General features: G+C 36.4%; 3 protein-coding genes and 1 long non-coding RNA gene across 10 annotated transcripts in view; 3 read left to right on the top strand and 1 right to left on the bottom strand.

Moving 5' to 3' along the window:
• LOC124182275 (formin-like protein) overlaps positions 1-15,781 on the top strand; it is a 40,788-nt gene extending 25,007 nt beyond the window's left edge. For 2 of the 5 annotated variants that reach the window (XM_046569298.1, XM_046569303.1), the window contains exons 3-17: positions 7,112-7,198; positions 7,483-7,589; positions 7,718-7,857; positions 7,965-8,143; positions 8,217-8,293; positions 8,387-8,702; positions 8,788-8,904; positions 9,029-9,269; positions 9,374-9,639; positions 9,735-10,002; positions 10,114-10,241; positions 10,336-10,780; positions 10,866-11,140; positions 11,221-11,334; positions 13,397-15,781. In XM_046569298.1, the coding sequence (XP_046425254.1) occupies positions 7,112-7,198; positions 7,483-7,589; positions 7,718-7,857; positions 7,965-8,143; positions 8,217-8,293; positions 8,387-8,702; positions 8,788-8,904; positions 9,029-9,269; positions 9,374-9,639; positions 9,735-10,002; positions 10,114-10,241; positions 10,336-10,780; positions 10,866-11,140; positions 11,221-11,334; positions 13,397-13,609 (2,973 nt within the window). In that variant the 3' untranslated portion in view covers positions 13,610-15,781. Of the gene's footprint in view, positions 1-7,111; positions 7,199-7,482; positions 7,590-7,717; positions 7,858-7,964; positions 8,144-8,216; positions 8,294-8,386; positions 8,703-8,787; positions 8,905-9,028; positions 9,270-9,373; positions 9,640-9,734; positions 10,003-10,113; positions 10,242-10,335; positions 10,781-10,865; positions 11,141-11,220; positions 11,335-12,212; positions 12,313-13,396 lie in introns of all 5 variants that reach the window. The other 3 variants (XM_046569299.1, XM_046569302.1, XM_046569300.1) reach the window with 3 other exon arrangements.
• A 646-nt stretch (positions 15,782-16,427) lies between these two features.
• LOC124182276 (INO80 complex subunit B) lies at positions 16,428-19,146 on the bottom strand. 2 transcript variants are annotated; one of them, XM_046569305.1, is made up of 7 exons: positions 18,941-19,146; positions 18,554-18,722; positions 18,147-18,336; positions 17,827-18,060; positions 17,499-17,671; positions 16,919-17,107; positions 16,428-16,783 (listed from the first exon to the last, which is right to left on the bottom strand). In XM_046569305.1, the coding sequence occupies exons 1-6, from the start codon at positions 18,984-18,986 to the stop codon at positions 16,960-16,962; spliced, it is 960 nt and encodes a 319-aa protein (XP_046425261.1). In that variant the 5' UTR covers positions 18,987-19,146; the 3' UTR covers positions 16,428-16,783; positions 16,919-16,959. The 2 variants fall into 2 exon arrangements, with proteins under 2 accessions (XP_046425261.1, XP_046425260.1); XM_046569304.1 differs by having other exon boundaries at positions 16,428-17,107.
• A 216-nt stretch (positions 19,147-19,362) lies between these two features.
• LOC124182277 (60S ribosomal protein L38) lies at positions 19,363-20,560 on the top strand. The gene is made up of 5 exons (XM_046569306.1): positions 19,363-19,425; positions 19,598-19,635; positions 19,835-19,895; positions 20,105-20,227; positions 20,488-20,560. Exons 2-5 carry the CDS (start codon positions 19,633-19,635, stop codon positions 20,511-20,513), a joined length of 213 nt encoding a protein of 70 aa, XP_046425262.1. The 5' UTR covers positions 19,363-19,425; positions 19,598-19,632; the 3' UTR covers positions 20,514-20,560.
• A 1,456-nt stretch (positions 20,561-22,016) lies between these two features.
• Positions 22,017-26,083, top strand: LOC124182278. Of its 2 annotated transcripts, XR_006870730.1 has the most exons (5): positions 22,017-23,975; positions 24,074-24,266; positions 24,453-24,661; positions 24,951-25,119; positions 25,647-26,083. It is a non-coding gene; the product is annotated as an uncharacterized LOC124182278 (long non-coding RNA). The 2 variants fall into 2 exon arrangements; XR_006870729.1 differs by having other exon boundaries at positions 24,453-25,119.
• The last annotated feature ends 232 nt before the right edge of the window (positions 26,084-26,315 follow it).

Raw genomic sequence — 26,315 nt, 5'->3', positions numbered from 1 at the left:
AATAAAAAAAAATAATATGACTAACCTAGTCATGATTCGGTCAATGAATATTTTAGTAAAAGCTTATCTTTTCAGTGGGGGTAAAATTTTTCCTGCGTGATATTAAATGAAAAATAAAATCTGTGTTTACTTATGTATTATATGGTAAAAACAAAAGGACACAACAAACAAAAATAAAAGCATGAACACGCAGCAAAACAACGTCCGTGACAAGCGAAACTAATTAACCTAAATGACTCGGGTCTGTAGCTGTTCGTGATTCGTGCACTATCTTATATAAATTCCCGAAAACGAGAGAACACCGTTAATTTTTCGCTTTTAAGCGATTAAACCTGCAATCAAATGAAATCAAAAATTCATTCACATTTTAATACCTACTGATAACAGGAAGCTTAACTCAAATTGTCACGGTATAACATCGTATCATCATCATTTAACAACGTGTAATTTTTTTTTCATCGAAAAGCCTAATTATTTATACTTATTATAATCGTGTACATTGTTACACTTTTACGAATATATTTATCAATGCATTATACGGTGAAAGTTGGCAAGAATGTTTTCTGGCTGACGGTAATAATATACGCTCGATATATTCACGTCTGTATATATAAAATCGCATCGCACACGTTCGTAATACATTCGAATAGACGTATGTACCCACTTTTCCTTGCACGAAGAGGAACGTCGTAATGTGGCGTTAAGAATTACGTCGTAACGTAAACTTTCGCGACTGCATTTTAGTTTACTTGTTGTGGAAAAATCAGCCTTGATATTATCACAGATGTTAGTATTAACATTTTAATACTATCGTATGTTTTTACGAAGCACGTACACTGTCAAGAAAAATTTCATTTGTCGCAGTAACTAGAAAAATTCAGTGAAACAAGTATCGTTGAAAAAACTGTTCGAATATTGTTGGAATTAGGAAAAACGAGGCACGCCTGACCATTTTGCGCTATCGTCGATCCTTTTTTGCTAATTGCCACGCAGAATCAGTTATCGGGGTCGCTGATTACGAGTCTGAAATCAGATTTTGAAAATTTAGTACGACGAATCCAACCAGCGCTCCCCGAAAACCCCTGAACAGAGTTTTTTGACCGTGTTCGATCAAATTTGAATTTTGGTCCACCGCATTGGATTCACCTTAGCACAATAATGTGTGTCTCAAAGGGTTATTGCGATCTGCAAACGAAACACCAGCAGCAGTAGCTCGAGGAGATCATATTGCAAATCTCCGGTATGAAAGGGAACGAGTTTTTTGAACTGGGTCAAACCGTGCCGTGATAAATACAGGTGTGTATATATGTGTATATTTGCGGGTATATATGTGTATATATAGGTGGATAATGTGGTCCGATTGTCAGTGTCTTAAAAAATTCTTCACGTACCATCCGAACAATTAATTATTCATATAATAATACACATAATTATTGAGACCTTATTAACGTGCGAAAATCTATAAGACATTGGCCTTTGTTTGTGTTTTTTTTTTTTTTCTTGTTTTTTTCTCCTTTCAACTTTATTCCAGCCTGACATCCGATGCGTGTAGTTTCTTGTTAGGCATATACATATAAATAAATATGAGCCAACTGTGCGGCTAACAATAAGAATATCGTAATTATAATCCAGGCTTGAGAAATAATTAAGTATAAAATTGAAGCAAAGCGATGAATTCATTTCTTTTGTTCATCAGATAACATTTGGTACCGAAACAATCGTCAAAAAATCGTGTATTATGACGGTGTGAGATTTGCGAGGGTTTTTTTTTTTTGTTTATTTTTTTTTTTTACATTATCTCTTTCCGAAAGTCTTAAAAAATTACAACGAAGAAGCGGAAAACCGAAGACCATGTTACTATCGGTTAGAGTTACCAGCGTGAAATATCGAGACGAAGAAGTAGAAATAATTTACTAGATAATTCGTCGGGCGTTGGCTGCTGACAGACTCACACCGACATTCTTTCGTTTCTTGTTGCCGCTTCGTAGCGACGATCCGATGGGAAAGGGAACACAACTGGATAAAGGAAGGGGAAAGGAATCGGGCGAAGAAGAGGTCTACTGAAAAAAGACTCCGCGTCCTCTCCGTCCACCTTCTTATCTCGATCGTATGCAAATCAGCTCTATTTTTATATTATATACCTGCTGATGCACGAGACAATGTTGCGCATCTCGATATATTCCAATGAGTCTGAAATTCCTCGCAGAGAGCGAATTTTTCCCCAACTCCAACGTTGCAACTTATCGTTGGTAGCTAATTATGCATTTTTACGTAGAATATGAAAAAACGTCATCTCGCTATTTTTTTTTTTTTTTTCTTTCCATAGTATTTTATCAAGTCCGGCGAACCGTGTAATTAAAACAAGACATTACTTGTATATCCGTGTTGTAAAAGCTCGATCGACGTCGTCAGCTTCAATGTTATTGTAAAAACGTACGTTGGCAATTTTTCTTTGTCTTCCATTTTTGCCAAATGTACGATGTCGAGAGAATGATGTGTTTTTTTTTTTTTTTTTTTTTATCTTTTTTCTCTTCAATGGAATACAGACATATCAAGTTTATCAATTTTAATGGAAAACTTTGGGAAGAATTGTGACGAGCTTTAAAATAACACCGAACAGTCGGAATTTATCATTGTTGGAAAAAAATGAAGAAAGTTCTGGAAACAAATTTTTCAAACATTCGAGAGTTGGGAAGTTTTGAAGAGGAAAATCTTCTCTTCGACTTCGTTCGAATTTCATGTTTCAACTCGGAGTTTATCCCGCCCCTGCGGTATCGTGTTTAAATATTAAATATATACACCTGCGTGCCAAGCGTTGTTATCGTTGTTGTTACTATTATTATTATTATTATTTATGTATATACTTTATATATATATATTTGTATCGTGGCGCGGTTAGAATTTTGAATTATGCACCACGTGCATAGCGGCAGACCGGGTTCGATCGATAGGTCAGGGCCGTTTCCCAGAGGACTCTGACCTCCGCTACTGCACGTGCGACAGCTCGGGTGCATCGGAGAAACTTTTACTCCGCAGTGCAGGCAGGGTTAAACATCCCGGGGAAAAAATGATGGATATTGTATGTGCACTGAGAAAACTAGAAAAATTGAGTAAAACAGTTATCGTCGAAAAAAAAACAAAAAAAAAACTGTTTGAATATCGTTGGAATTACGAAAAACGAGGTATCGTCGATCCTTTTTTGGTAATTGCAACGCAAAATCAGTTTGTAAGGTTTACTCTAGTTTTTTAGTTAAACAAGGCTTTAACGTCAATTTATTGTAGCACGATTTGTTTGCGGCAGCGCGTGCGCGCAGTAAAGAAAAGACTGCTTTTAAGTCCTAGGAGTCAAAAGTGATACTTTCTGTACTCCGCGCACGCGCATTCGCAGAATCACTCGAACGTTATTGAAACGCCTACTTTGCGTACGGGAAAACCGCGTAAAACATGCTCGCGTTACTGTATGAAAAATAGTTGTAACATAATCACGAGAATCGATCTCTTTTTTGATTCTACACTCATTTTAATATCCGTATTCGCTCGGTATAGAAAATCATATAATTTAACGGGCGGAAATATAGGCGTGAATTAATTTTAAAATCGAATGAGTGGAATGTTCTTTGAAATTGAGGCATCGTTTCAAATCACACACAGCCTTGCCAGCGTTGTGAGTCTGGCTGTAATATGACCGATGATTTCAATTCAATAACTTCGATTTAGATTGAATTGAATTTATTTTTAACTCGATCAATTTTTGTCGATTAATATTCCCACTTTACCAAGCTATTCTTCATTCGATTTCCGATTTTACCGACCCTATCACATCCAATGATTACCGAGTTTTTATACGACGATTATATTGTACTATCAGTAATTCGTAATCCCATTATTCCACAATCTTTCTACATATTATATATCTAATCTGAAAACAATTGAGAATCGATGAAAATCACATCGCTTCACCGATAAGATTTGTAAGAAATTGCCAGCAATCACTTGGAATATCAGTTTTGATGAATTGAAATCAATGATTTCCGAGTGAACGAGAATACCGGAAACTCGGATATCGTTCACGTGTCTAGAAGTCGGCACGGTCGGCTTTTAGGATTGATTGGCATTTTACGCGTTGCAATCGTTATAGCTGCAGATTGGATTATACTTCTTATACTCATATTCGATAAATCTACTACCTCGGAGGTTGAATCGAATTTAATCATCTCTCGACAAATCTTCAATCCCATGGATTCATGTAACTATTATCAACGGATCATCCAACTATAGCTCTATTCCATAACAATCAGTTATGTATAACGCAGGGTTTTACAAACGTATAAATAATACGTACGATAGTTGTTATCGGTGTAGAAACTTATCGCTGTCTTTCGTTAGCCTTCGTTCAATTCATTTCCTACGCGGTTCTTTTTTCCTTTTTATTTTTCTTTTTTCTTTTCATTTTGATTTTTTTTCTCATCGATCTCCGAATCGGAACTATGTGATTATAATTTTCCTCTCTCGCGGATCCAGCGTATAAAATAAATACTTTGGGGGTGTAAAGTGTCTCGGGACGTGGAAAATGAACACCCCGTAGATAGATAATCTCGCGTGGGTAACTCGAGACGGATGTAACGCAAGCCGCGTTATTATACGAGAGAAGTTTGAGGAGAGTGTATGAGCACCCGCAAAAAAATCCACAGCATCCCTCTCATCTGGATCCCTCGTCGTCTTCGTTTCACTTCTACGAAACGATCCCTCAGCCAAGGTTCGGCAACGAGTCGTTGGTATACGCTTGTACGTGTATAATAATTATAATAACAACAACGGCTTGTCAAAAGAATGAAAAAAAAAAAAACAACAATAACGAGCCACTAAAATTAAAAAAGTCTCGAAAGCAAAGAAGAGGGGAAAAATTAAAAAGACGTTGTAATATTACGTACATACATGGTGACGAGAATATTAAAATTTATTTACAAGTATCGCATATTGGTATAATATGCGTGATAATATTTATTTCGTTATTTAACCCACACACGTGTTATAGGCTTGATATCCACTTATAGCCGAAAAAAAGGAAACCAGATTAATATAAACTATTATTATTATATATGTTGGTATTTCCGGAGAACGATGCGACGATACTGAAAGTGCAGTCTTATGTATACCTGGATGTAATTTATACTATAGTGAAAAAACTTGATCGGTTATACTTGAGAATGTGCGATCTGATCGATCGATCGATCAAACGACGGCAATTTGTCATTCGATCGTTTGTGCTTTGAATGTAAGAAATCGCGTTGTACTTCTCAAGCACGTGTATAGTACTTTTTTTTTGAGAAACAGTTTGGAAGAAAAATTACAATTATGTTAAATAAATGGACAATATCGCGTCATAAATTTAGTATAAAACATAAAGTTGGTGTAATAAATGTAAAGAGATATCGAGAGTGTAGGTGATACGGGTAGATAGACTTCGGTATCTCAGTCTGCAAACAGAATCCCGAGCTCTCATTCAAGCGAAAGAATGTCGACCTACACTCTTCGCCTCGGAATATCAATTGATCGGATCGTCGTCGCTCTCTGTGGCTAACCTAGGTGGTAGGTATAGCTATTTAAACAACCACTACCCACTACATTTGTATATTACGAAAGAAGGGACCTTTGACTTCAACCGTCACGAACTCGTGTGCATGTGTAATTCTCTTTTTCTCTCTCTCTCTCGCTCTCTGTAGATATTTCTACTCGTCTATTTTACCGTTCGAAATAAATTATCCTCGAGTAGTACATACGTTCATGTATTATACATACCTTGTACCGAAACACTAATTGCGTAACAGTTAGTGGTATTTTATTTAATTTAAACATTTTATTTTTTACTTTCTATTACCGTTTTATGGTCAGAGCACGTGATAAATTTGAACTAAATTTCGTACTTTTATTTTCCAACCTATTTGAATTGTATTGCCAGAGAATTTTGTACCAACTCGGAGAATTATTTGACGAATACAAATTTTGTTATTTTTTTTTTTTTTAATTTAGAATGAGACATTTTGTCCGAAATTAAATATTGAAAAAATTTATTTCTTCGTACTGATCAACACTGATCAATTAACCCCACGAATGGAAAATCATCACTCCGATAAATCTGTCAATATTGTGAGAAATAATGTAAAAAATCTTAATTAAAAAAAAAAACCATATCTGTAATTATTTCGAGGTCTTAAGTAACAGAGAGAGAGAGAGAGAGGAAAAAAAAATCTATTTATTCCAAAACAAATTCCCTGCAGCACCGATCCTTTCGCCAAGTTTCAGACCGCTCCTTATGTTTCTATCCTCTTTCTAATATATTAAGGTGGATAACGAGGTATATATAAATGCATATATCTAGGATGCGACGTTATTCAGGATCGCCCTTAGCCTCTTATCGTTGATATTTATAGGTGTACACATGTATGCACAACTGTGTGCATATACATATATATATATATACATGCGTAGAAATAAAGTAGTCTTGTGAGGTGAACACACGTGAAGGAGAGTATAAAACTAAGCCACGGGGAAATAAAGGGGGAAAATCTAGCGGTCACAAATCAGCGCTGTCTAATTTAGAGATGGACTGAAATATTCGAAACGCTGCGCCAGGATATGGGATTTAAGGCGTGGGCGGCCGAGGACGAAACAAGGTGCGGGAGATACCGAATGCTTTCCTTTTATACTTATACTATATACTCTACACCCACCAGTCGACCAGGTTTTACTAGCCGCAGCAATCGAAGCGATCTCTCTTAACGCCCTCCCAACACACTACAAAGGACTCTTTAACGTACAATGCGCTTAATTAATTTTAATCCATGATGCGTTACAGATATTTCAATCCATTTTTCTTTCGCCGTGAAATTCAAACATTTTTAAGCGATATTTTAAGTGGATATACTCGAGAACTTGTAAAATTTTGTGGATAATGAGATCGAGATAATTGTACTACTTTTTTTTTTTTTTTATCCCTTTATTGTTGCAAACTATGCCAATATATATGTATATGTATATATCGACGATAGAATGGAGTCGGAACATACGAATAGTCTATTTTTATCTTCTTTTTTTACGTTTTTGTTCACAGTTGAGGGTGCAGGCAAAGGATCCACCCTCCCATTATTTGACCAAGTTGAGAACTTACCTGGATCCAAAAGCTTCTCGAAGTCATCGAGTATGTATTCGTATACGATAAATGTTTTTTATTTTTTGTTTTTTGTTCATTTAGTTTGATTTGTTTATTTGATTGAACAATAGTTGTTGTACGCTATGTCCATTAATTTTACGTTGTCGATTCAATTTGTGAACAATTAACGATAGGAGAATAAAAATTATTTAAAAGAATTATAGCTTGATTAACGTAATTTGAGAGAAGATTTTTAGTTTTTGAATTGAAAAAAAAACAAAAGAAAAGAAAGAAACCTGAAGCTTGTAAGACGGATACTAATCATTACACAGACGTATCGTTTCCTTACGTTCTTTCAGAAGCGAAAAATGGTCGGGGAATCAACGTCGACACAAGTTCTCAGAGATTTGGAGATCTCGTTAAGAACAAATCACATAGAGTGAGTAGTACAATAATATAACGAATGAAATTACTTGTTGTACCTGTAAGGAAAATTCTAAGTGAAATTATACCGCCTTTTAATTTGTTCTAATGTCACTTTTTCTTATTCCGTACCTACGTGTCTAGATGGGTGAGAGAATTTTTGGACGAAGAAAATCAAGGCCTCGATGCTCTCATCGATTACCTTAGCTTCAGATTACTGATGATGAGGCACGAGCAGCGTTTGATGGAATCCAGAACGGAGTCCGAGGAGAGGTTGCATGGTGGTAAGTGTAATGGTAAAATAAAAAATAATCAATATACATGTAAAAAACGTAATTAAACAAGTTTTTAACAGAAGAAATCTGTTTGTAACGATCATAAATTTTTTTAGCAGGCATCGGAGACACTTCTACCCTGAATAATGGGTGTCTCAGACCACCTCTTTACGATCTTAAAGATAGCCCAGGAGTTAAACGTCGGACGCGACACGTCGCTCGGTTAAACATGGGAGAAGCGAAGGACGATATACACGTTTGCATACTTTGCATGCGGGCGATTATGAACAACAAGGTTTGCACTTGAACGTTCTATCGTATAAGATGCAATTTCTTTTTTCTAATCTACTTTTATCTTCATTTTGCAGTATGGATTTAATATGGTAATTCAACACAAGGAGGCAATAAACTGTATAGCTCTCAGTTTGATACACAAAAGCTTGAGGTACGTACATAACTGTGGAAAAGTTACTCGTAATTAGTTTATGCAGGGGCTCGATTTTTATATTGAAACGATTTTGTATATTTTATATTGCAGAACGAAATCTCTAGTGTTGGAACTTTTGGCAGCGATTTGCCTGGTCAAAGGTGGTCACGAAATAATACTCTCAGCATTCGATAATTTTAAGGAAGTCTGCTCCGAAAGACGAAGATTCAATACACTCATGACTTATTTTACCCAATACGATAACTTTCATATTGAATTCATGGTCGCTTGTATGCAGTTCGTTAACATCGTTGTTCACTCTGTCGAGGATATGAACTTCAGGGTCCATCTTCAGTACGAATTTACAAAGCTCGGTCTTGACGAGTATTTAGAAAAACTTAGGCACACGGAAAGTGAAGATTTGCAGGTCAGTAAACAACTTTTAAAATAAATATTCTTCTCATCTTTTAATAAACAAATATTCATAAAGACAAAGTTTCTTTTTTCTTTAGGTTCAAATCTCCGCTTATCTAGACAATGTATTCGACGTAGCTGCACTCATGGAAGATAGCGAAACCAAGACTGCCGCTTTAGAAAAAGTTGCAGAACTAGAGGACAAGCTCGGTCATGTGAGTAATTCTGAATTTTACTTTCGTTAGCGATAATATTGACAACTCTTCCGTCGGTTCTTCTACCGATTAATCACACATGGCTTGGATACTAACGATTGCCTTCTTTTTAAAAAAAATTCAGGCTCATGACAGGATGGCAGAATTGGAGCGTGAGTCGCTGGCTAAACTAGCCGATCTAGAGACTGAGCTCGGAGCAACTAAAATAGAGTATTCGGATGCCGTTGAGGCACGTAGAATAGCGGAGGAGGAATTAGCCGCTCTTAGAAGGCAGCGGCAAGATTCTGCTCGACGGCAGAGCGTCCTTGAGAATAAAATTATCGAACTTCAAACGCTGACTGGAACCTTAACCAAAGGGTCGACAAGTAAGTATTGTCAACTTTTCAGCGGATTTGCGTCATTTCTCATATTACTTAGGATATTTCCAGTGATTAATTTTTTCGACATTTTCTTTCCAACTTACTCACAGTTGCTAGTCTTGGTAATGGTTCGACGTCTCCGTCTGTCGATGATGCTTTCACGTCAACCTCGGCTCCGGCATCTTCTCCGCAAGTTTCTGAAATACCTCTGCCTGCCGCTGCGCCTCCGCCACCGCCGCCTCCGCCTTGTCCTCCACCTCCTCCCATGGTTCCCTTTTCTCCTGGAGACCATAAAGCACCACCTCCGGTTCCGGTTCCACCACCTCCTGCAGGCATGATGCCAGCGCCGGACGGAGCAATGACGATCAAGCGCAAGGTGAGCTGTAATTTGTTTTGTTTACGTTGCAGATTTCGTTTAGTTCAACGAGATCTGGTTATTCATTTGTATTTCTTCTCATTTTACGAACACAGGTGCAAACAAAGTACAAACTTCCAACGCTCAACTGGGTGGCTTTGAAGCCCAACCAAGTTAGAGGTACTATTTTCAACGAGCTGGACGACGATCGGCTCCACAACTGTATAGACTTCTCTGATTTTGAAGAAAGATTTAAAATCGGCATGGGTGGACCGGTTTCGAATGGCAACAGCGAAATCGACGGTCTACAAAGTCAGTCAAGCAAGAGATTCAAGAAACCTGAAAATGTATCGTTGCTCGAACACACGAGATTGCGTAATATTGGTAAGCGCTCATTGTGCCAGTGTTGCTAATTTTTTTTTAGTGGATCATTCTCACAGCAATCGAGAGTAATGGGATTTAGATTTCTTCAAGTGAATTATATTTTACTTTCAGCAATATCGCGAAGAAAAATGGAAATGCCAGTCGACAAAGTGATCACGGCTGTAAATAGTCTTGATTTAAAAGTGCTTTCCCTTGAGAACGTAGAGCTACTTCAACGGATGGTGCCGACAGATCAAGAGGCAAGTATATTTTTTATTTCAAAATTTTTTTTTTATCGACTCACTAGTCCCACCGATAATTGCAAAGAGACTAAAGAAATAAATTACGTTTCAGATAAAGGCATACCGTGAATATATTTGCGAAAAGAAGAATGTCAACCTCCTAACGGAAGAAGACAAATTCTTGATGCAACTTGGAAAAGTAGAGAGAATATCAACGAAATTGTCAATAATGAACTATATCGGAAATTTCTTTGACAATTTGCATCTAATTACACCGCAAATTCACGCTGTAATATCCGCGTCAAGTTCGGTAAAGAGTTCGAAAAAGTTAAGGGCTGTGTTGGAAATAATTCTTGCCTTTGGAAATTATTTGAACAGTAGTAAACGAGGTCCGGCTTACGGATTCAAACTTCAAAGCTTAGACACTTTATTGGATACTAAATCAACGGATAAACGTATGTGCCTGTTGCATTACATCGTTGCTACGATACGGCTGAAGTTCCCCGAACTGATAAACTTTGAATCTGAATTAATGTACATCGACAAGGCTGCCACGGGTAATTATAAAAGAAAGATCAACTTTCCTTTGATGAAATTGTTTATTTCCCAACTGCTATTAATCAAGGGCTGGTCTGCTTTTAGTATCCATAGAAAACATCACAACCGACGTACACGAGTTGGAAAAAAGTATGGACTTGGTAAGAAAGGAATACGAGCTACGTGGTAAAGAAAAACACAACACGGTATTGCGAGATTTCCTAAGCAATTCCGAGGAAAAATTGCGCAGATTAAAACTCGACGCTCGTACGGCCGGCGAAACGTTTCGCGAGTGTGTAGAATTCTTCGGCGAAAGTCCAAGGCAGGCCGATGCCAACACGTTCTTCTCGCTACTCGTCAGATTCGCGAGAGCATTTAAAGTAAGTAACAATTATTATCATGTTTTCGTTAGTTTTATGTTATCATGATAAATTCATGGGAAATTAATGACTGTTTACAGGCTGCGGATCAAGAAAACGAACAGCGTCGAAGGTTGGAGGCTGCTGCGGCAGAAGCCTTGAATACGTCTGAAGAAGTTTTTAAGAGAAACAAGTTGAATCAAAAGAAACAGCAGGTATGTTCCGCTTCAAATAACAAAATTATAAATGTGAAAAAAACGCTGAATTCATCATACGGTGTATTCATATATTATCTGACCCGTGTATATCTTCTCTCACTGAGAGACAACGCTCTTTGCAAAAGCTTTTGGACTTAACTAAAGCAGTCTATATTTCCTCTCAGCATCAATGCTTTGGTCTTGCGATCTACTGTTACTAACATTTCTCTTACGTACGTATTAATATCGTGCTGCATGTAATAATATTAAATCATACCCAAGCCAAGGCAGGTTTTTAATCATTCCTTTTGATATACAACACATAAAATTTTATCATTCTATGTAACGTGCATATCAATTGCAAGCCTTTCACAAACATGCTTCCTCGGGCTTGATCATATTAAAGACTAATTAATGATGTATAAATCTAAATTATTGCTATATTTATTGTGAGATCATACGCATCGTCATCATCACCGCTTATTATCCCGAAAATTCATTCATTCGCACATTGAAATACATTGAATCGTAATATTTACCATGACGGATATATGAGGTACTAAATTGTCATTAAAAGAAATTGAGTAAAAGTAATGATATTGCAAGTCATAGTTGGATTGAACAAAGGTGATTCTTTACGTAATTGATGAAAGATTACAAGATATACTAGATTGTTGCATGTTGTGAGCTGGCATGAAACACAACTTTCGACAATCATCGATATTTTGTTATTAACGATAATTGTTCTCAACGAAGATGATTGTTACAAGTGTGGTTTTTTTTTTTTTTTTCCCTAAGTAGACAGAACTTTCTATTGACCAATTAACATGTACACATTATTTTTTATCATGAACATCTTTTTTTCTTATTTGTTACATATTTATTCGGATTTAAAGTCACCGAAATTTTGCTGTAACTCGAACAAGAGTCTGTTACACCGTCATCTTAATGAACTGGAGCTCAGAACGTAGCAAAGTAGAAAACGATTCACAACATGTAAGTCTGGCCTTGCTCACTCTTCCTCCCTAAGATCACTTTGCCGCCACCTTTTAATACCACACTCATTGCATTTTATTTATTTTTTTCCCTAATCAACAAATATTATTATATACCCTGCTTACAAACTCGTTTCATACATATTATGTTAATTTCAAACATTCGTATGTGCACCATTATTATTGTCGTTGTCATATATTTCTATGGACTTGATTGATGCATCAAAAAAATTTATGTCCTTAATAACTTGCATTAAGAATGGAATTGTTTGACAGCTCTATTACTTATTAGTATTATAACATACGACTGCGTTTATCTACCGTTAAAAGCAAGAAAATAAAAATCATGTAAATCTTTCCACTGAAATTTTCAGTTGCGAGAATCAATTAGTTCGACTACTTATACGTTACGCTTACTATCAGGATATTAGTTACGATTGCAAATAGAGGGGAGCAAAAAGCGTTCTCAACAATTGGTCTGTTCTCTTTAAAGTTCTAAGAAATATACTAAGATCTTCGATTTTAGTATATTAATGGCTACGATATAAACCACATGGATATTATAATGGCATGTAATATTTACGTACGATATTATGGACACGAATGTATATTGCATTGATGTTGCTTGAGAGAGAAAATCTTCATTTCTTGAAATTGCTTTTATTTTTTTTTTTTTGTGAAATTTCGTACAAACATATTTCACAGTTAGTATATATCATTTCACACAAATTGGAAATATATCTGTGTATCGTTAATTCATCCTGTTATTTATGTATAATCATTTCTTTTACGTAAAAAATTTCCTTTGGATCATTCGCCGTATCAATTTTGTTGCATCGTACCTATTCCTTTGTTGTGGCAATCCATGTTAATTTGAACCAATGTTTTGATAAAAAATGTAAACAGTGGCAATTCCCTTCATGTAAACAAAACTTGTCAAGGTTCCAAAGGTTCAAAAATAATGTTAATTCACACCCGACAGCTGTTGCATACTAAAATTATCGTAAGTTTTCCAGTGAGAATTTATTCATCATGTAAAGTACTGCTGTCACTGAGTATGTATGCATTATTATTTTGTGCAACAGGACGCTGTGATAAATGAACTGAAAAATAAGACGCGACTGGTTCAAGAAAAGAAATTGCTCCAACAAGACGAAGTCTACAATGGAGCACTGGAAGACATTCTGCTTGGTCTTCGCTCGGAACCTTATCGCAGAGCCGATGCCGTTCGACGTAGTCAACGACGACGGATCGACAATCACCGATTGTCCCGTACTGCTGAGGAATTGGAACTGTAATTAGGCAATTGTATGGAAAAAAATATTCCTCTTGTTAGTTTCATTACTTTTTCGATTTTTTTTTTACGCTAAAACATTTACAGTGACATATTTATTTTTATTTTTCATCAGGGCTATACAAATAGCTAGAAATAATGACAAGGTTGAATTTAGTTGATTTCTGTTAATAAGCGGTAGTGAATATTATTGCCTAATTTTTCTTTTCTTCTTTTTTCTTCCTTCAATCATTGTAAATAGTTCATGATGTTATTACCTATTCTCTAATTTCGTATTATTTATTTCCACAGTGCGAACGCCACTACTCCATGTAGGCATAGTCTTGTATCTTTAATACGTCTCGCATGTTGCACATTACTTCGATTTAATTTTTACTGTGATGAAAGTTAGAGAAGTTTTTTTTTTTTTTTATTATCGATTCATATTTTCGTACCAATTCCGTTACGAAAAAAAAGTATTTGTCATTTCCATTTGAAAACATTGTAGTTTTGGTTCTGTTAAAAGAAATCAAATTGCAGTTCATTAATTAAGATTTACAAAGAACGACCAGGAATCAAATTATTAATGTAATTATTTGGTCTTCAAACAAAGACTGACCATATGCACAAGTTAAATATATTTCGGTGCTATTATAAGTATTAGAGAAAAAAGAAAAAAAAGTTTATAAAAATTTTCGGTATAAACTTATATATATTGATATAGTTTTTCAATCATTATTATAATGAACACTTGACATACGTGTCAAATTTCTCGACCCGTGAATTATAATCTTTCCGTCGATGGCTTTTATCTAGTACAAATAATACAAGTCCAACGAAAATTTATTTACTATGGTACAATCTTGTAGTAGCAAAATAATACAGACCGTATGGATGTTTAGGTATTCCGTCACAAGATAAAAATGTTCGCGAAACTTCTCCAAATATCAAATATGTAATGGTTTTTCCTTCATTTTTTCTCGTGCTCGCTCTCTTTGTCTCTCTCTCTTTTACCTTTGTATTATACCAATTGATAATATTCTTCACAAATACAGTCAGCATAGATAATTTATCAAGATATATGTAAATGTAGTCGATACCTAATAACTTGTTTTCATGACATGCCGCTCACCCGTTTCACCTTCATTCGTACCGAACCGCTGTGACATTCCACGAATATCGTTAATAATAGAAGTCTGCAAGCGAATTTCAATTTCAAAATCCTTATCTTATAGAATCATCCTCGATGAATGACAAATCTATATTTGCATTAGAATCTCTCTGAAGGCTGAATTTTTTCTTTTTTTTGCACAACGGCACAAATTTTTCAACAATTTTTTTATTTTTTTTTTTTTACTCTGCAATTATAAATCATGAATACATAATTAATTTTTGCAGTCATTTTCACTATCTATGGTAAATTTATTCTATTTTCTTAATCCTATTGAAATGTTACCATGACAATATATCGCCATTACTACACTGTCACACCTTTAAACAGCGCAAAGTTGAGTCGATGATAGACACTATTGTATATAAGAGGAAAAATTAATCGATGCATCATCATTTTATTTTCAATTTTTCTGCGTATACTAGAAACTAAGTATTCGGGGTGGAGAAGAAAAAACTACTAGTATCCGAAAAATATTTGCAGTTTTATATGCTGGTGAAAAGTTTGTTTATAATTGGGGTTTTTTTTTCCGGGATTGTAGGTTTCCCAAATTGAAAATACTTTTTTTTTTCAAATTATTTTTCTTGTTTATCCTATACCAGTGTCTAAAGAAGTGCAAGTGTTTTGTTGTTCTTATATTCTATCAAAAATAATTTTTGCGAACTGAGTTACGGTGTGATTGATATTAAAGCGATTGAAATGCAATGGAATAAAAACTATTCATTGCGTATATGGAATTACAGAAATCCAGTTGAAGAAAAGATTTGTAAAAAATGTTCAAGTTTGATTTGATTTGTAAAGTGACTCATATTTTACTAGTTTTAATAAAATCTTATTGTTATTATAAATATGTGGAAAAAAAAAACAAAGGTACTTTGATACGATATAGTGAATAATTACTCACGATCAAACTGAATACATGAATGGGACTCAAATGATATTACGTGTGCCCTTACAAGTAACTGATATTGTGATGCTATTCATTATTTTATATTCAATGCTTGTAAACGACTTGTATTTATCAAAGAAAAAAAAAAAATTAAGCTATCTATAACCTGGGTAATATTTTGTAATGCATGTACTTTTCGTACGCAATAGATTGAGTAAAATTTTAGTATTACGGTTTATTTTAGATACACAGTCTAATAACGTGATAATGACATCTCTTTGCTTCAGATATTATCCAATCAGTACTTGATGCCATAACAAATGCATCTACAAATAAATATAAGCAAAACCGTCAATTAATACTTTTATATTTGAATAATATTTTTCAATTTTTAATACTTTCGACGGAATAGTTCGTGCTCGCTACAAATAGTTATGTATAATCGTCGTTATTCTATTTCTTTACGGTAAGAAGTAAACAACTTTTCGAGATCAAAGCATAATTCTTGCATTGGCTAATAGAAAAGGAAAATCGTAATTTTTCGTCAACACAACTGATCTGTAATATCATACGTTATTCGTATCATACATATATATTAGATTTTTAAAATAGAAATATTATTTTTACTTTTATATTTTTGATTACACTTAAAAATTGAGAAACTCATTATGTAAATATTGTTGTACCATACACATGAAAATAATATTAAACAGTTATACAACTATAAAATAATATAAAAAAAACATACCTATAGGATTAATGTATAGAAATAATTTACCAATGTGATGTTTAGATAAACTATTATTACGTATACATGTATAAAAGAAGCAAAAAAGTATACATATATTACTTAGTAATATTGATTATTACAACAACCTCACAATGGATGATAATATACACAATTTGTAATTTACCATAAAAATGTTGAAAGAAGTTTTTACTTATTTTTTTGCATACATGTAAATATAATATTCATTTCGTTACTTAAGTTATAAATATTATTATCTTATCGACGGTTTTGTTCGTCTGATTTCCCGTCTCATGTAACAGGGTGACGAAAATTCGAGCTAATATCAAATTCCATGCCACGCCCACCAACATTTTTTGGCAACTTCATGTTCTTCCGACCTGTCGCCAGCCTGTATGAGCACAGCCATAATTATTCAGTTTACCTTTATGCGCAAACCGTCAATTTGGCGTCGAGTCTAATTGCTTTAAATGACCTGATATTAATAATATCACTAATCACTATTTGTCAACAGAACCTGATGTACCTGAGTTGCAACTATGAGAAAACAATTTAAATGGTTGATCATCACGTGGTGACAAGTCGTAAGTGGGAAGATATATTAGCCTTGTAACATTCTAAACTGCAGAGTGGTATTCCCGTTTTTGAACAGGAGTATTTCTTCGGATTTTTGCAGCTGTTTACACCGCAAAGAATAACCGACGTTGGTTGTTCTCTAAAATAAAAAAAAAACAATAACTTATGAATTATCATAGTTCGCAGGTATGATTGTGTGTGGCTATGAACATTTCACTCCATTATTGTAAAGGGAATTTGCCTCAAGGTTCAGTCCAACTCTCAAAAACTCAACCCTGACCCAAGACCAATTACAGGTAAAATGAAAATAATCTTTGCAATCGCATCGATTACGCCTGATTGAAACGAAAGTCAAGTCCTTAATAAGCGATCGAAATTAGATATGGATAGATTATTTCCAATGGCAGCAAAGGGGTATGTGTTTGTTGTATAATATTACAGATAGATAGCAGGTGTAAAATAAAATAAAAATTGATTATTTTCTAGTCAAACAGCTCAATATCCTTGATGTAGAAATTCATTTTACTCACTGTCGGGTTGAAGGCAAAGGGAACTCTTCCCCGGGGGGTAAAGAGATTGAGCTTCCCTCAAGTGTTATACGATAGCTCACTAGTGGAACTTGTCTTCTTGAAGGCTTTCCTTTTCCCAATATTTTCGAAGCTTTAGATTCTTGTTTCTTCAGTAATCTTTCCATAGTTTTTTTCTGTAAATATGTGCCAAAATAATTCAGAGTGTCAACTCAGTTTATCTATTTGATTTCACACAGTCTGCTAATATATGTTTTAAGTGTAATTCCTGTTTCTGATACACTTTTTAATGAAATTTCCAGATCTGTTGCATTACTAAAATTTAGTTTACCTTGTCTTTCTCACGTTTTTCATCGGCCAGTTGTTTTCTCTTTTGCGATTTAAGAGCAGCTTTCTGAATTGCTTCAGCAGTCATTACTTTTTCTTTGTAGCCAGATGGCAGAGACATCAATTGTTCAACGCTAGAGCTGGGCTCTGTGTCGGTCTTTCTTTCAAACATAGCTCGCTGCCGAGCTGTCATTAATTTTGGATCCTTAGGTTTGATTTTTTTCAATTCATCGTCAACCTGAAGAGTGAAAATTGTTCACAGAATTAATTATTATTACTATATCGTTATGTGTTAGAGACATTGTATTATGGAAAATAACTGACTTCCTCAAGCTTTCCAGATTCAATCGCATCGAGCCAACGTTCCTCTTCGCTACTGGTGCCACTTTCTTTTCCCTTGTTACCTTTAGATACCTTTTTCTTCGAGGCTGCTTTAGGCGAGGTTGAAGTGCTTGGTCCAGGCACTGCCACGATTGGTGGCTTGACTGTCTTATCTCGTATCTTGTCGACAGAACTGTAATTTACCAATTTATAAATAAAAATTGTCCTCTACTTCATATTTTTACATAAGTGAATCAAAGAGTTTTTTTATATTCTTTGGATATTAAATGGTGCAATAAATTTTTCTTGAAACCATGCAGCAATTAATTTGCAAATATTTAGCTGTAAGGGGAAAAAATGGTATTGTCAAAGTTCATATTATTAAGTTTGAAATATTTATCACTATGAACATTTTTTCTCCCTCCTTTTTCACTTTGAGCCTGATGGCTTTTTTCCTGTCTGCATCTTGTGCAGCAGCATTCATTAGTTCATCGATATCTTCTTGTGCCAATTTTCGTTTCTTGTGCTTTCTATGTTTATGCTTCTTGTGCTTCTTCTGAGGCAATACATCGCTGGTATCTAAAAGATTAGAGAAAAAATTTCCATTGGATAATATTTTTAGCAAATATAAAATACGAGAAGTATCAAGTAAAAAATAAGGTAGGGGTTTCTAAAAACTAAATATATTGAAGTTCTGGGGCCTATTTTAACGCATTAAGAATTTCTTATTGCGAGCTCGTGAACGAAATATAACCTCTAATCCAAAAACAAGGTTACAAAAGTGACTCTGTACAAACCAATATTGATTTCCTCGTCTGTACTCATCTCCTTGGGTTTTCCCATCGTTAGATGTGTTTCAACGTCGTCACGTTACACGAATGGCATTAGAAATCCTTTCCACAAAAAATCATGTCACGCGCTTTGACAAGTTTGACAGAATGTGATTAAAAACAAATGACCGGTCGGTAACTACAAACGCAGCTCACGTGGTAGTAAATGGTAAATGGTATTGGATCTGAAACACTGATCCAAAATCAGGAGAATACGCCAGTCAAGTAGCAACTAAATAACAGGTACAAAATTTAATTAAGTATCACTAAATACGTTGAAGAAATAACTCAATTCCTACATAAATAATAGGTTTTATGTTTCCAGATGAACGAGTGGTTTTATGATTCTATAATGTCCAATGAACTGAGTAAATAATTTGAGGAAACTAGTATATACGTATGTACAGTTGACGGCGGGGTTCAGTTCTTTCTTCCGGCAAACATCTGTCGCGGTGAGTGAAACTCGGTGTCAGGTTGTAAAGAATCTATCATTATCAAGTCAATCCCACTGTCGTGGTAGTCAAATTGTGTAGAAAATCATTGCCTGATAATTAATTGGCTTATCAAGTGTGTAATATCAGTACTTCGTTTATTATACTCATTCTATTTCCACATCTGTTTCAGGCACTCACGTCGTGTCACACATAACCAAACTTAAAATGGTAAGTGATTTGTTTTCATTGATAAGCTCAACTAAAATTATCATGATTCAAGAGTGGAATGCTTCCTAAAGGCATTCGAGTATTCTGATTGTTTCCACAGAATTGAAAACATGAGATTTATACATTTCAGTGATACAAGTATCTTGGATATAACCTCAAAATCGATTTTACTACAGTATCTTTTTCTCTTCTTTTACAGCCACGTGAAATAAAAGAAATTAAGGACTTCCTTCTTAAAGCCAGGAGGAAGGATGCCAAGTGTGAGTTACAATTAATTATATACCACAAAATTTGATATTTCATCAAGTTTCTAGACTCTGTTTACATGGGTGTGTATACATAACCATGCAGTCAGAATATAGGTGCCAAATCGGCCCTACTTTTGCTGGTAGTGAATAATGATACCGTGTCATATTACCTAATCACAGAGTAATTTGCTGGTACTTATATATAATTTTTTTTCATATAGCCGTTAAAATAAAGAAGAATGCCGAAAACGTCAAATTCAAGGTACGCTGCTCAAGATTTCTCTACACTCTTGTCATCACCGACAAAGAGAAGGCAGAGAAACTAAAACAATCGCTACCGCCTGGTAAGTAATTTAGGCAATATTATATTATGTCCGTGTTGATTCTGTTCTAGGCACACTTTGAGCCTATTTTCTTAAATGTAGATTTTACATCAATGATCCTGTCATGTGAACTGATTTTATTCTTTTATGGAATTTAAATAACTAAATTCAATTATTACATTTAAAGTTTATTGAAAATCTCAAGTCCTACACTTGTGTCAGTATCAAAACAATTAAGATTCAGCAATGTCATTAACAAAGAATTATTTTTGTTTTTACAGGTCTTCAGGTTAAAGAAGTCAAGTAAACCACATATACTTGTAAACGTGAAATAAAAATTCTGTATAAAAGTTACACACCGCTAGTACACGTGATTCATTTCTAACATTTTTCCTGCTCAGTTCTGAAAATTTCTTACCCAATTTGTTCCATGAAACTAAACAATACGTGTAGTACACTTAATTATCACGTTCTTACTTTCAATTAATTACAACATGTGAAACCAGTGATAAAATAGCTTTCTGAACAATCTCACGTCTTATGCCAAATCAAATAGCGCAGCGGGTTCACCAAATCATTGCCTCCACCATTGATGTGTCTAGTATCAATTAGTATTTGCATGACGGTCGTGGATTTTAGTGCATTTTTGGCACGGCTGACCCAAAAACTGTTTCCTCCTCTCGAACATCGAGGAATTGAGCTGTTTTTTCTCGTAAGAAGCCGCCTGCATTAGTTCCAACTCATCGTAGGTGTCTTTGCAGACATTATCGCTGCTACACGAAGGTCGTTGATCGCTAGGATAGCCTCGGCAGCAGTGATGCCTGATTTGACACTGTTGTTCGTCGTGTTGAATTCCCCTCTTCAAGTGTCTTCCCAACAAGCAATACTTCCGTTGACAGGGTCGAGCCTGCTGCTTCATCTGTTGCGAGAACAGCATTCCCAGCTCGTCATAGCTTTCACTCAGCTCCGAGTCGTCCGTTGATTCTCGGTGCAAGGGAGCTGGTGCATCGCCTTTGCAGGCGTTGCTGTTACCCTGCGTATCGTGTTGTTCAATCGGCTTCTGGGGCTCGACAACGTGTTTCTGATCGGAATTCGCTTCGGAACCTGAATCACTCCGACAACTAGCGCTGTTACTGGTTTCCTGGTTGCAGACTTGCGGCGAAGTGTTGACCTGGACGTCTTTCAACGATTCGCAATGCTCGTCCAAACTTTCGCGACACTGGATCTCCGCCTGTTGGGCATGGCAATCCGATTCCTTGGCGATGAGGAAGGACACTTGGGACGGCGTCAGGTGCACGGAATCTATTTCCGAATTTGTTAGCGATTCCATCAGCTCGCGTTCCGAGTTTGTTAATCGAACATTGGAGATACCCTTGGAGTGTATTTTATCTTTTATCATTTCCAGTCTCGTCATCCTTTGGTGTTGGTCATTTACCGAGTCGTCGTAGGGCAGAAGATCGGCTCGGGATGCGCATATCGTCATCGTCGTGATTTCTGAGGATGTCAGACAGCTCGGTAGGGTTTGTTCGTGTTTGGTCAAATCGGTCTGACAATCGGCGTCGATTTTATCTTTCGATAATACCAAATCCAATTCATCGGTTGCAGCTTCACGGTGGCGTAGTCTATTCGACTTTTCAGCGGTCAGTGATGACTTGTTCGTTGAGTCCATGTTCAGTATCTGCATTTCCGACGGTGATAACGACAGGATGAGACACCTCTCGCTTTCCGTCATCATCACCGTGTTGAAATCCCGAATTTTCCCCTGGAGCTTCTTGATATTTTTTTGCCTCTGGATAAGCTCCTTATCGCAATCGGTCGAGAGGATGAAATTCTTCTCGGAAATTGATATGTGAAGTTTATCCTGCTCCCGTGGGGTCAAACTTGCCAACAATTTGTATTCCGAGGAACTCAATCTTGGGCTACATTCCTTCCATGGTAGCTTTGATAACTTTGTTTGCAGCGTGATTATCCGCATATTTCGATGCTGCGAGGGCGAGGGCCACATCACTTGCCTCTCGCAATCGGAGGCTGTGTAAAACCTTACGTGGTCTTCAGTCAAACCCAGTTGAGCCAGCTCAAACGGAGTTAAGCTGAGAAAAAAGCTTCGCTCGGTCTTCGACAGATCCAAACGTGAAATGTCGCAGTTCACTTGAGTAAGCTTTTTTTCGATCTCTTTTATCCGTCGATTTCTTTCGCGGGGCTCCAGCCGTTGCTGTAACAAATTTCTTTGGGATTTTGATGCCACGAGGAATTTGTATTCCGAATCAGTTATCCCTAGTTTTTTCTTTTCCTTGTCATCGATCTCTTTCAAGAATTTCTTGTCCCCGCAATCAAGCTCCAAATACTTTCTATCCTCGTGAGAAATCTCCTCGAACCTTGACGTCATTTGCTTCATTATAACCTGCCGCTTTTCCAACGGATCGCTAACCATAAGCTCCAAATCCCTGTCCGTAACCGGAAGTAATAGTCTCTCCGACGGGGATAACTTCCTGATCAATTTCCTCTGTGCTTCATTTAATGTTATATTTCTGTGATTGTCCGGTCCAATTTTCTCCAGCCTCTTTCTAAGATCGATCAGGAATTCCCGACGACCCTCGTAAGCCAGAAGTTTTCTCTTTTCACGATCAGAGGCTACCAGAAACTTGAAGTCCGAATCTGTAGTAGGAAGTAGATCTTTTTCAGCATCGGTCAGAGACTTCAGAAGGTGTTGCTCCTTCCTACTCAAATGAATTATCTTCCTTTGAGTAGGACAAGTCTTCTGCAAAAACGAGTTGGGATGTAGCTCCTTGGTGGCTGAATTACAATGAAATCTATATGACTTGACCGAATAATTCGAACTCACTTGCAATCGTGCCATCAGCTGCCGAAATTCGCGGCGTCGTTGGTCTCTGGAATGATCGTTGCGTGTTTCAAATTTCTTTTTCAAATATTCGATCGGCGAAATCTGTCTCAAACCTAAGCCACATCTAAAAGAATTCCAGAAGGAACGATCGGGGTCAGCGAGTGCGGCGAAACAGGATCTGGAACCTCCTCCGCATTGTCGGTCCTGTCGTAGCCAGGATTCTTCGTCAAACTCTTGCCTGAAGCGACGAATGAGTCCGTGGATTGACTTAGAAAAATGAGCGGCAATCGATAGGCTGATGCGATCGAGTGGAAATTTTCTCAAACTACATTACTCGATCGTTAAATCGTGTGGGCTCCAGGATTGTGTACCGGAAATTAGTAAAATGTCCGCCTCGCATTCTCGCGTACAAGAACTTATAGCAACAAAGGCAAAGTGTGGTCATCGATATGACCATAACGATCGTAATCATCAGCTTCTGGAAAACGGTTTGTGGTGGAATACCATCTGAACCAGTTTCATCCAAGGCTGGTCTCGCAGGTTCGACTCTAATGGAGTTTTCATCGTCCTTGCGAAGTACTCTGAGAAACAAATCATCACCCCTTAATAACAACTGCAGAAAATTGGACTAGCAAATATCAGAAGAACAGATTTTTTTTATACATGAACGTACGCCGTGCTTCCTCGCATGTAATTCTCCTCCCTAGTCAACTGACTCTGGTGAATAAACTGGTTGCGTCCAAGCCAGTAGGCCAAATCATTCCTACCGATTTCCTTCAGTGCTAACTCAACGCGGTGATGAGCCTTTTCGGATAGGTCTTGAGGGTTTTCAAGCCAAGATATTAATAAACGTTCGCAATCGAATTTTCTCCGAAATCTCGAGCTCCGAGAGGAATCGGCACGTCGCTGAGGATACGGCAGAAGAAGGTAGTCAGATGATGTTATCCAGTGAAATCCGCATGGCTAATTAGTGACTATAGACATACAATATGGTTTTCAATGACCCGCTGCTTTTTTCCTTGTAGCAATTTGTAAAATAGTACACATTCATCTGGTCCAAGGTTACTTGACACGTACTCCAATTCAGGTGCTAATTGGATTTGATACGCTGCTGAGGTTACCTTATGCGTGAAAAATCGCTGGTCAGTACCTTTGGTGCAGAAGTTAATGGCCTGTACAGATTACCTGAAGCCAGACGATGATGACACTCCAGCTACGGTAATGCATCCTTAATTTTTTCGGAAATCCGTATCATTTTCTACAGTAAAACCATCGAATAAAAATAGGATGAAAGACATTGAGCATAAGCCGTGTCACATACATGATCAAAACAATTGATGTGTCTGTTCGTACTCGGAAAAGACAAATGGGTTCTTTGAACGAATACAAAGAAACTTCGTTCAGGTTGAACGGTGTAATGAAGTCAACCGATCATTTCCCCGCACAAGCGTTTATTTCAGTCTACTTGAAGCGAAACTATGCGGATTTTAGACCCACCTTAGACCATCAGAATCGTGCCTGGATTGCGAATAAGAGGTAGACGAGAGTACCAAAATATGGGCCTCGAGAAATGAAAAAGTCCTGTTGAGAAGTGAACATTGGGTGACAAATACGTAAGAAGTTATTCAAACTGAATTTCGAAAATAAGTTTCCACTTAAAAGAGGCATTGGTAATTTTTGCCGCTACATAAATTCGCCACCGAGAATAGTTTGGGTCCCGAAATGAATTGGTGTAAGAACCTTTTCCCACTGACAAAGACGCCGGTGTTTGGGAGGACAAACATCTAAGAGAACACGACGAGAATAAGTAAGAATTTGACATTTTTTGGATGTAAGATTTCATTCACTGGGTATAGCAAGTTAAAACTTAAGAAATCCAAAGTAATTGACCTTTCTTTTTAGGCGATTTTAGAGGAAATTTTTTTTCTTCGACCACTCTTGACTAATTGGACCTCGAGGGGTTCGAAAAGGGTACTTAAACGGACGAACGACTGACAGCTGAGAATATGGGGAGAAATATTTGCTGGCCAATCTAACACTTTTGTTCTGCTGCTCGCAGCGACTATAAACTGTAAGCGATCATTTCCTCACGTAAAATTATGTAGATCTAGCGTTTCAATGAATTTATTTTTTCGGCACACGCATGAAAGATTAGCTTTGTGTCGTCTGTTTCCGATCAGTAAAGTATAAACACTATACATAGTGAATACCAAAAATACTGTAGAAAGTGTTTAATCCGTAAATTTTTGTGCAGTTTTCAAAGTATACATTCATCTCCGGTCTCGGTTATGTTGGCAAAGATACCTGAATTTAGATTTTTTGACGTCTTCTTGCCAATAGCGGAAAAAAATAATGTAATATCCATAAACTAAACATGTCTTGAATGATGTTTTCAATCCGTATTACGAGACGTCGGCTCCGCTTTGGCTCGGTCAAAACGCTGGGCTTTGGCGCGTGCCTCGGCAAAGTAAAATTCATCTTTTGTGAAAAACTGCGAATTTTAGAATAAAAGAATCTAGTGGAATTAGGCGTGATTGTTCTGTATTTTAAGAGCTGGAAGATTTTCATCTCAAAATCGATTTGAATAATCTTTTGTAGACTAATTGGATCTCGAGGAGGAGTGCCAGAAAGTGCTCTAGAGAAAGCAAACGTCCAACAGTTGAGGAAGTATAAAGAAAATGCGTTGAAAATTGGTTTTTACTCATTTTAATGGATGTTACATGAGATGAAGACAATACAATAACATACATAATACATCACAACATGTCAAAAGTGTGTTGCACCTGTTTACATGACAAAACTTATGCTCTACATTAAGATTATAATAATAACTACGTAATATGATGTTATTCTTATCCTGCCTAACATAAGACATTATAGACTACGCCTATTTCCTCACATAATAATTAGAATTGTTGTGTCATATTCAAACATGTTTTTGCTTATGTATTTGTCATCTACTCTAAGTGTATTTGTTAACTTATGATAACTACACACTAACTCAAACTCTTGTACTAGAATTGGAAAAAAATACATAAACCTAAACGTTGGGTTATGATTGTGTGATTTTTCTTCCCCACCTTTTCAAGAACCAGTCAGAGATATTATAAGGTTCGGTCGTAACTTTTGATAGGCTGCTTTCAGAGCAAAATACTTGATATTGAGCGATTCTAGAGTTCTGATCGAACCAGAAGAGTTGCTAAAGAAACATGCACGACAGCAAAGGTCCAACTGCTCGTGACGTGATGGAAAATTTCCGCATTTTTC

Source organism: Neodiprion fabricii, chromosome 5 (assembly GCF_021155785.1).
Source record: "Neodiprion fabricii isolate iyNeoFabr1 chromosome 5, iyNeoFabr1.1, whole genome shotgun sequence".
Taxonomy (NCBI): Eukaryota; Metazoa; Arthropoda; class Insecta; order Hymenoptera; family Diprionidae; genus Neodiprion; species Neodiprion fabricii.
This window is presented reverse-complemented; position numbering and strand designations above follow the sequence as displayed.

Excerpts from the sequence above, each read along its gene's own strand:
- LOC124182276 (XM_046569304.1), bottom strand. The coding sequence starts at position 18,986 with ATGGGAAAACCCAAGGAGATGAGTACAGACGAGGAAATCAATATTG. Across the intron at positions 18,337-18,553 it reads AAAAAGGAGGGAGAAAAAAT|TTCTGTCGACAAGATACGAG; the intron begins GTTCATAGTGAT and ends GGTAAATTACAG. Across the intron at positions 18,061-18,146 it reads AATCTGGAAAGCTTGAGGAA|GTTGACGATGAATTGAAAAA; the intron begins GTCAGTTATTTT and ends TTCACTCTTCAG.
- LOC124182277 (XM_046569306.1), top strand. Across the intron at positions 19,896-20,104 it reads CAGGAGGAAGGATGCCAAGT|CCGTTAAAATAAAGAAGAAT; the intron begins GTGAGTTACAAT and ends TTTTTCATATAG. Across the intron at positions 20,228-20,487 it reads AAAACAATCGCTACCGCCTG|GTCTTCAGGTTAAAGAAGTC; the intron begins GTAAGTAATTTA and ends TTGTTTTTACAG.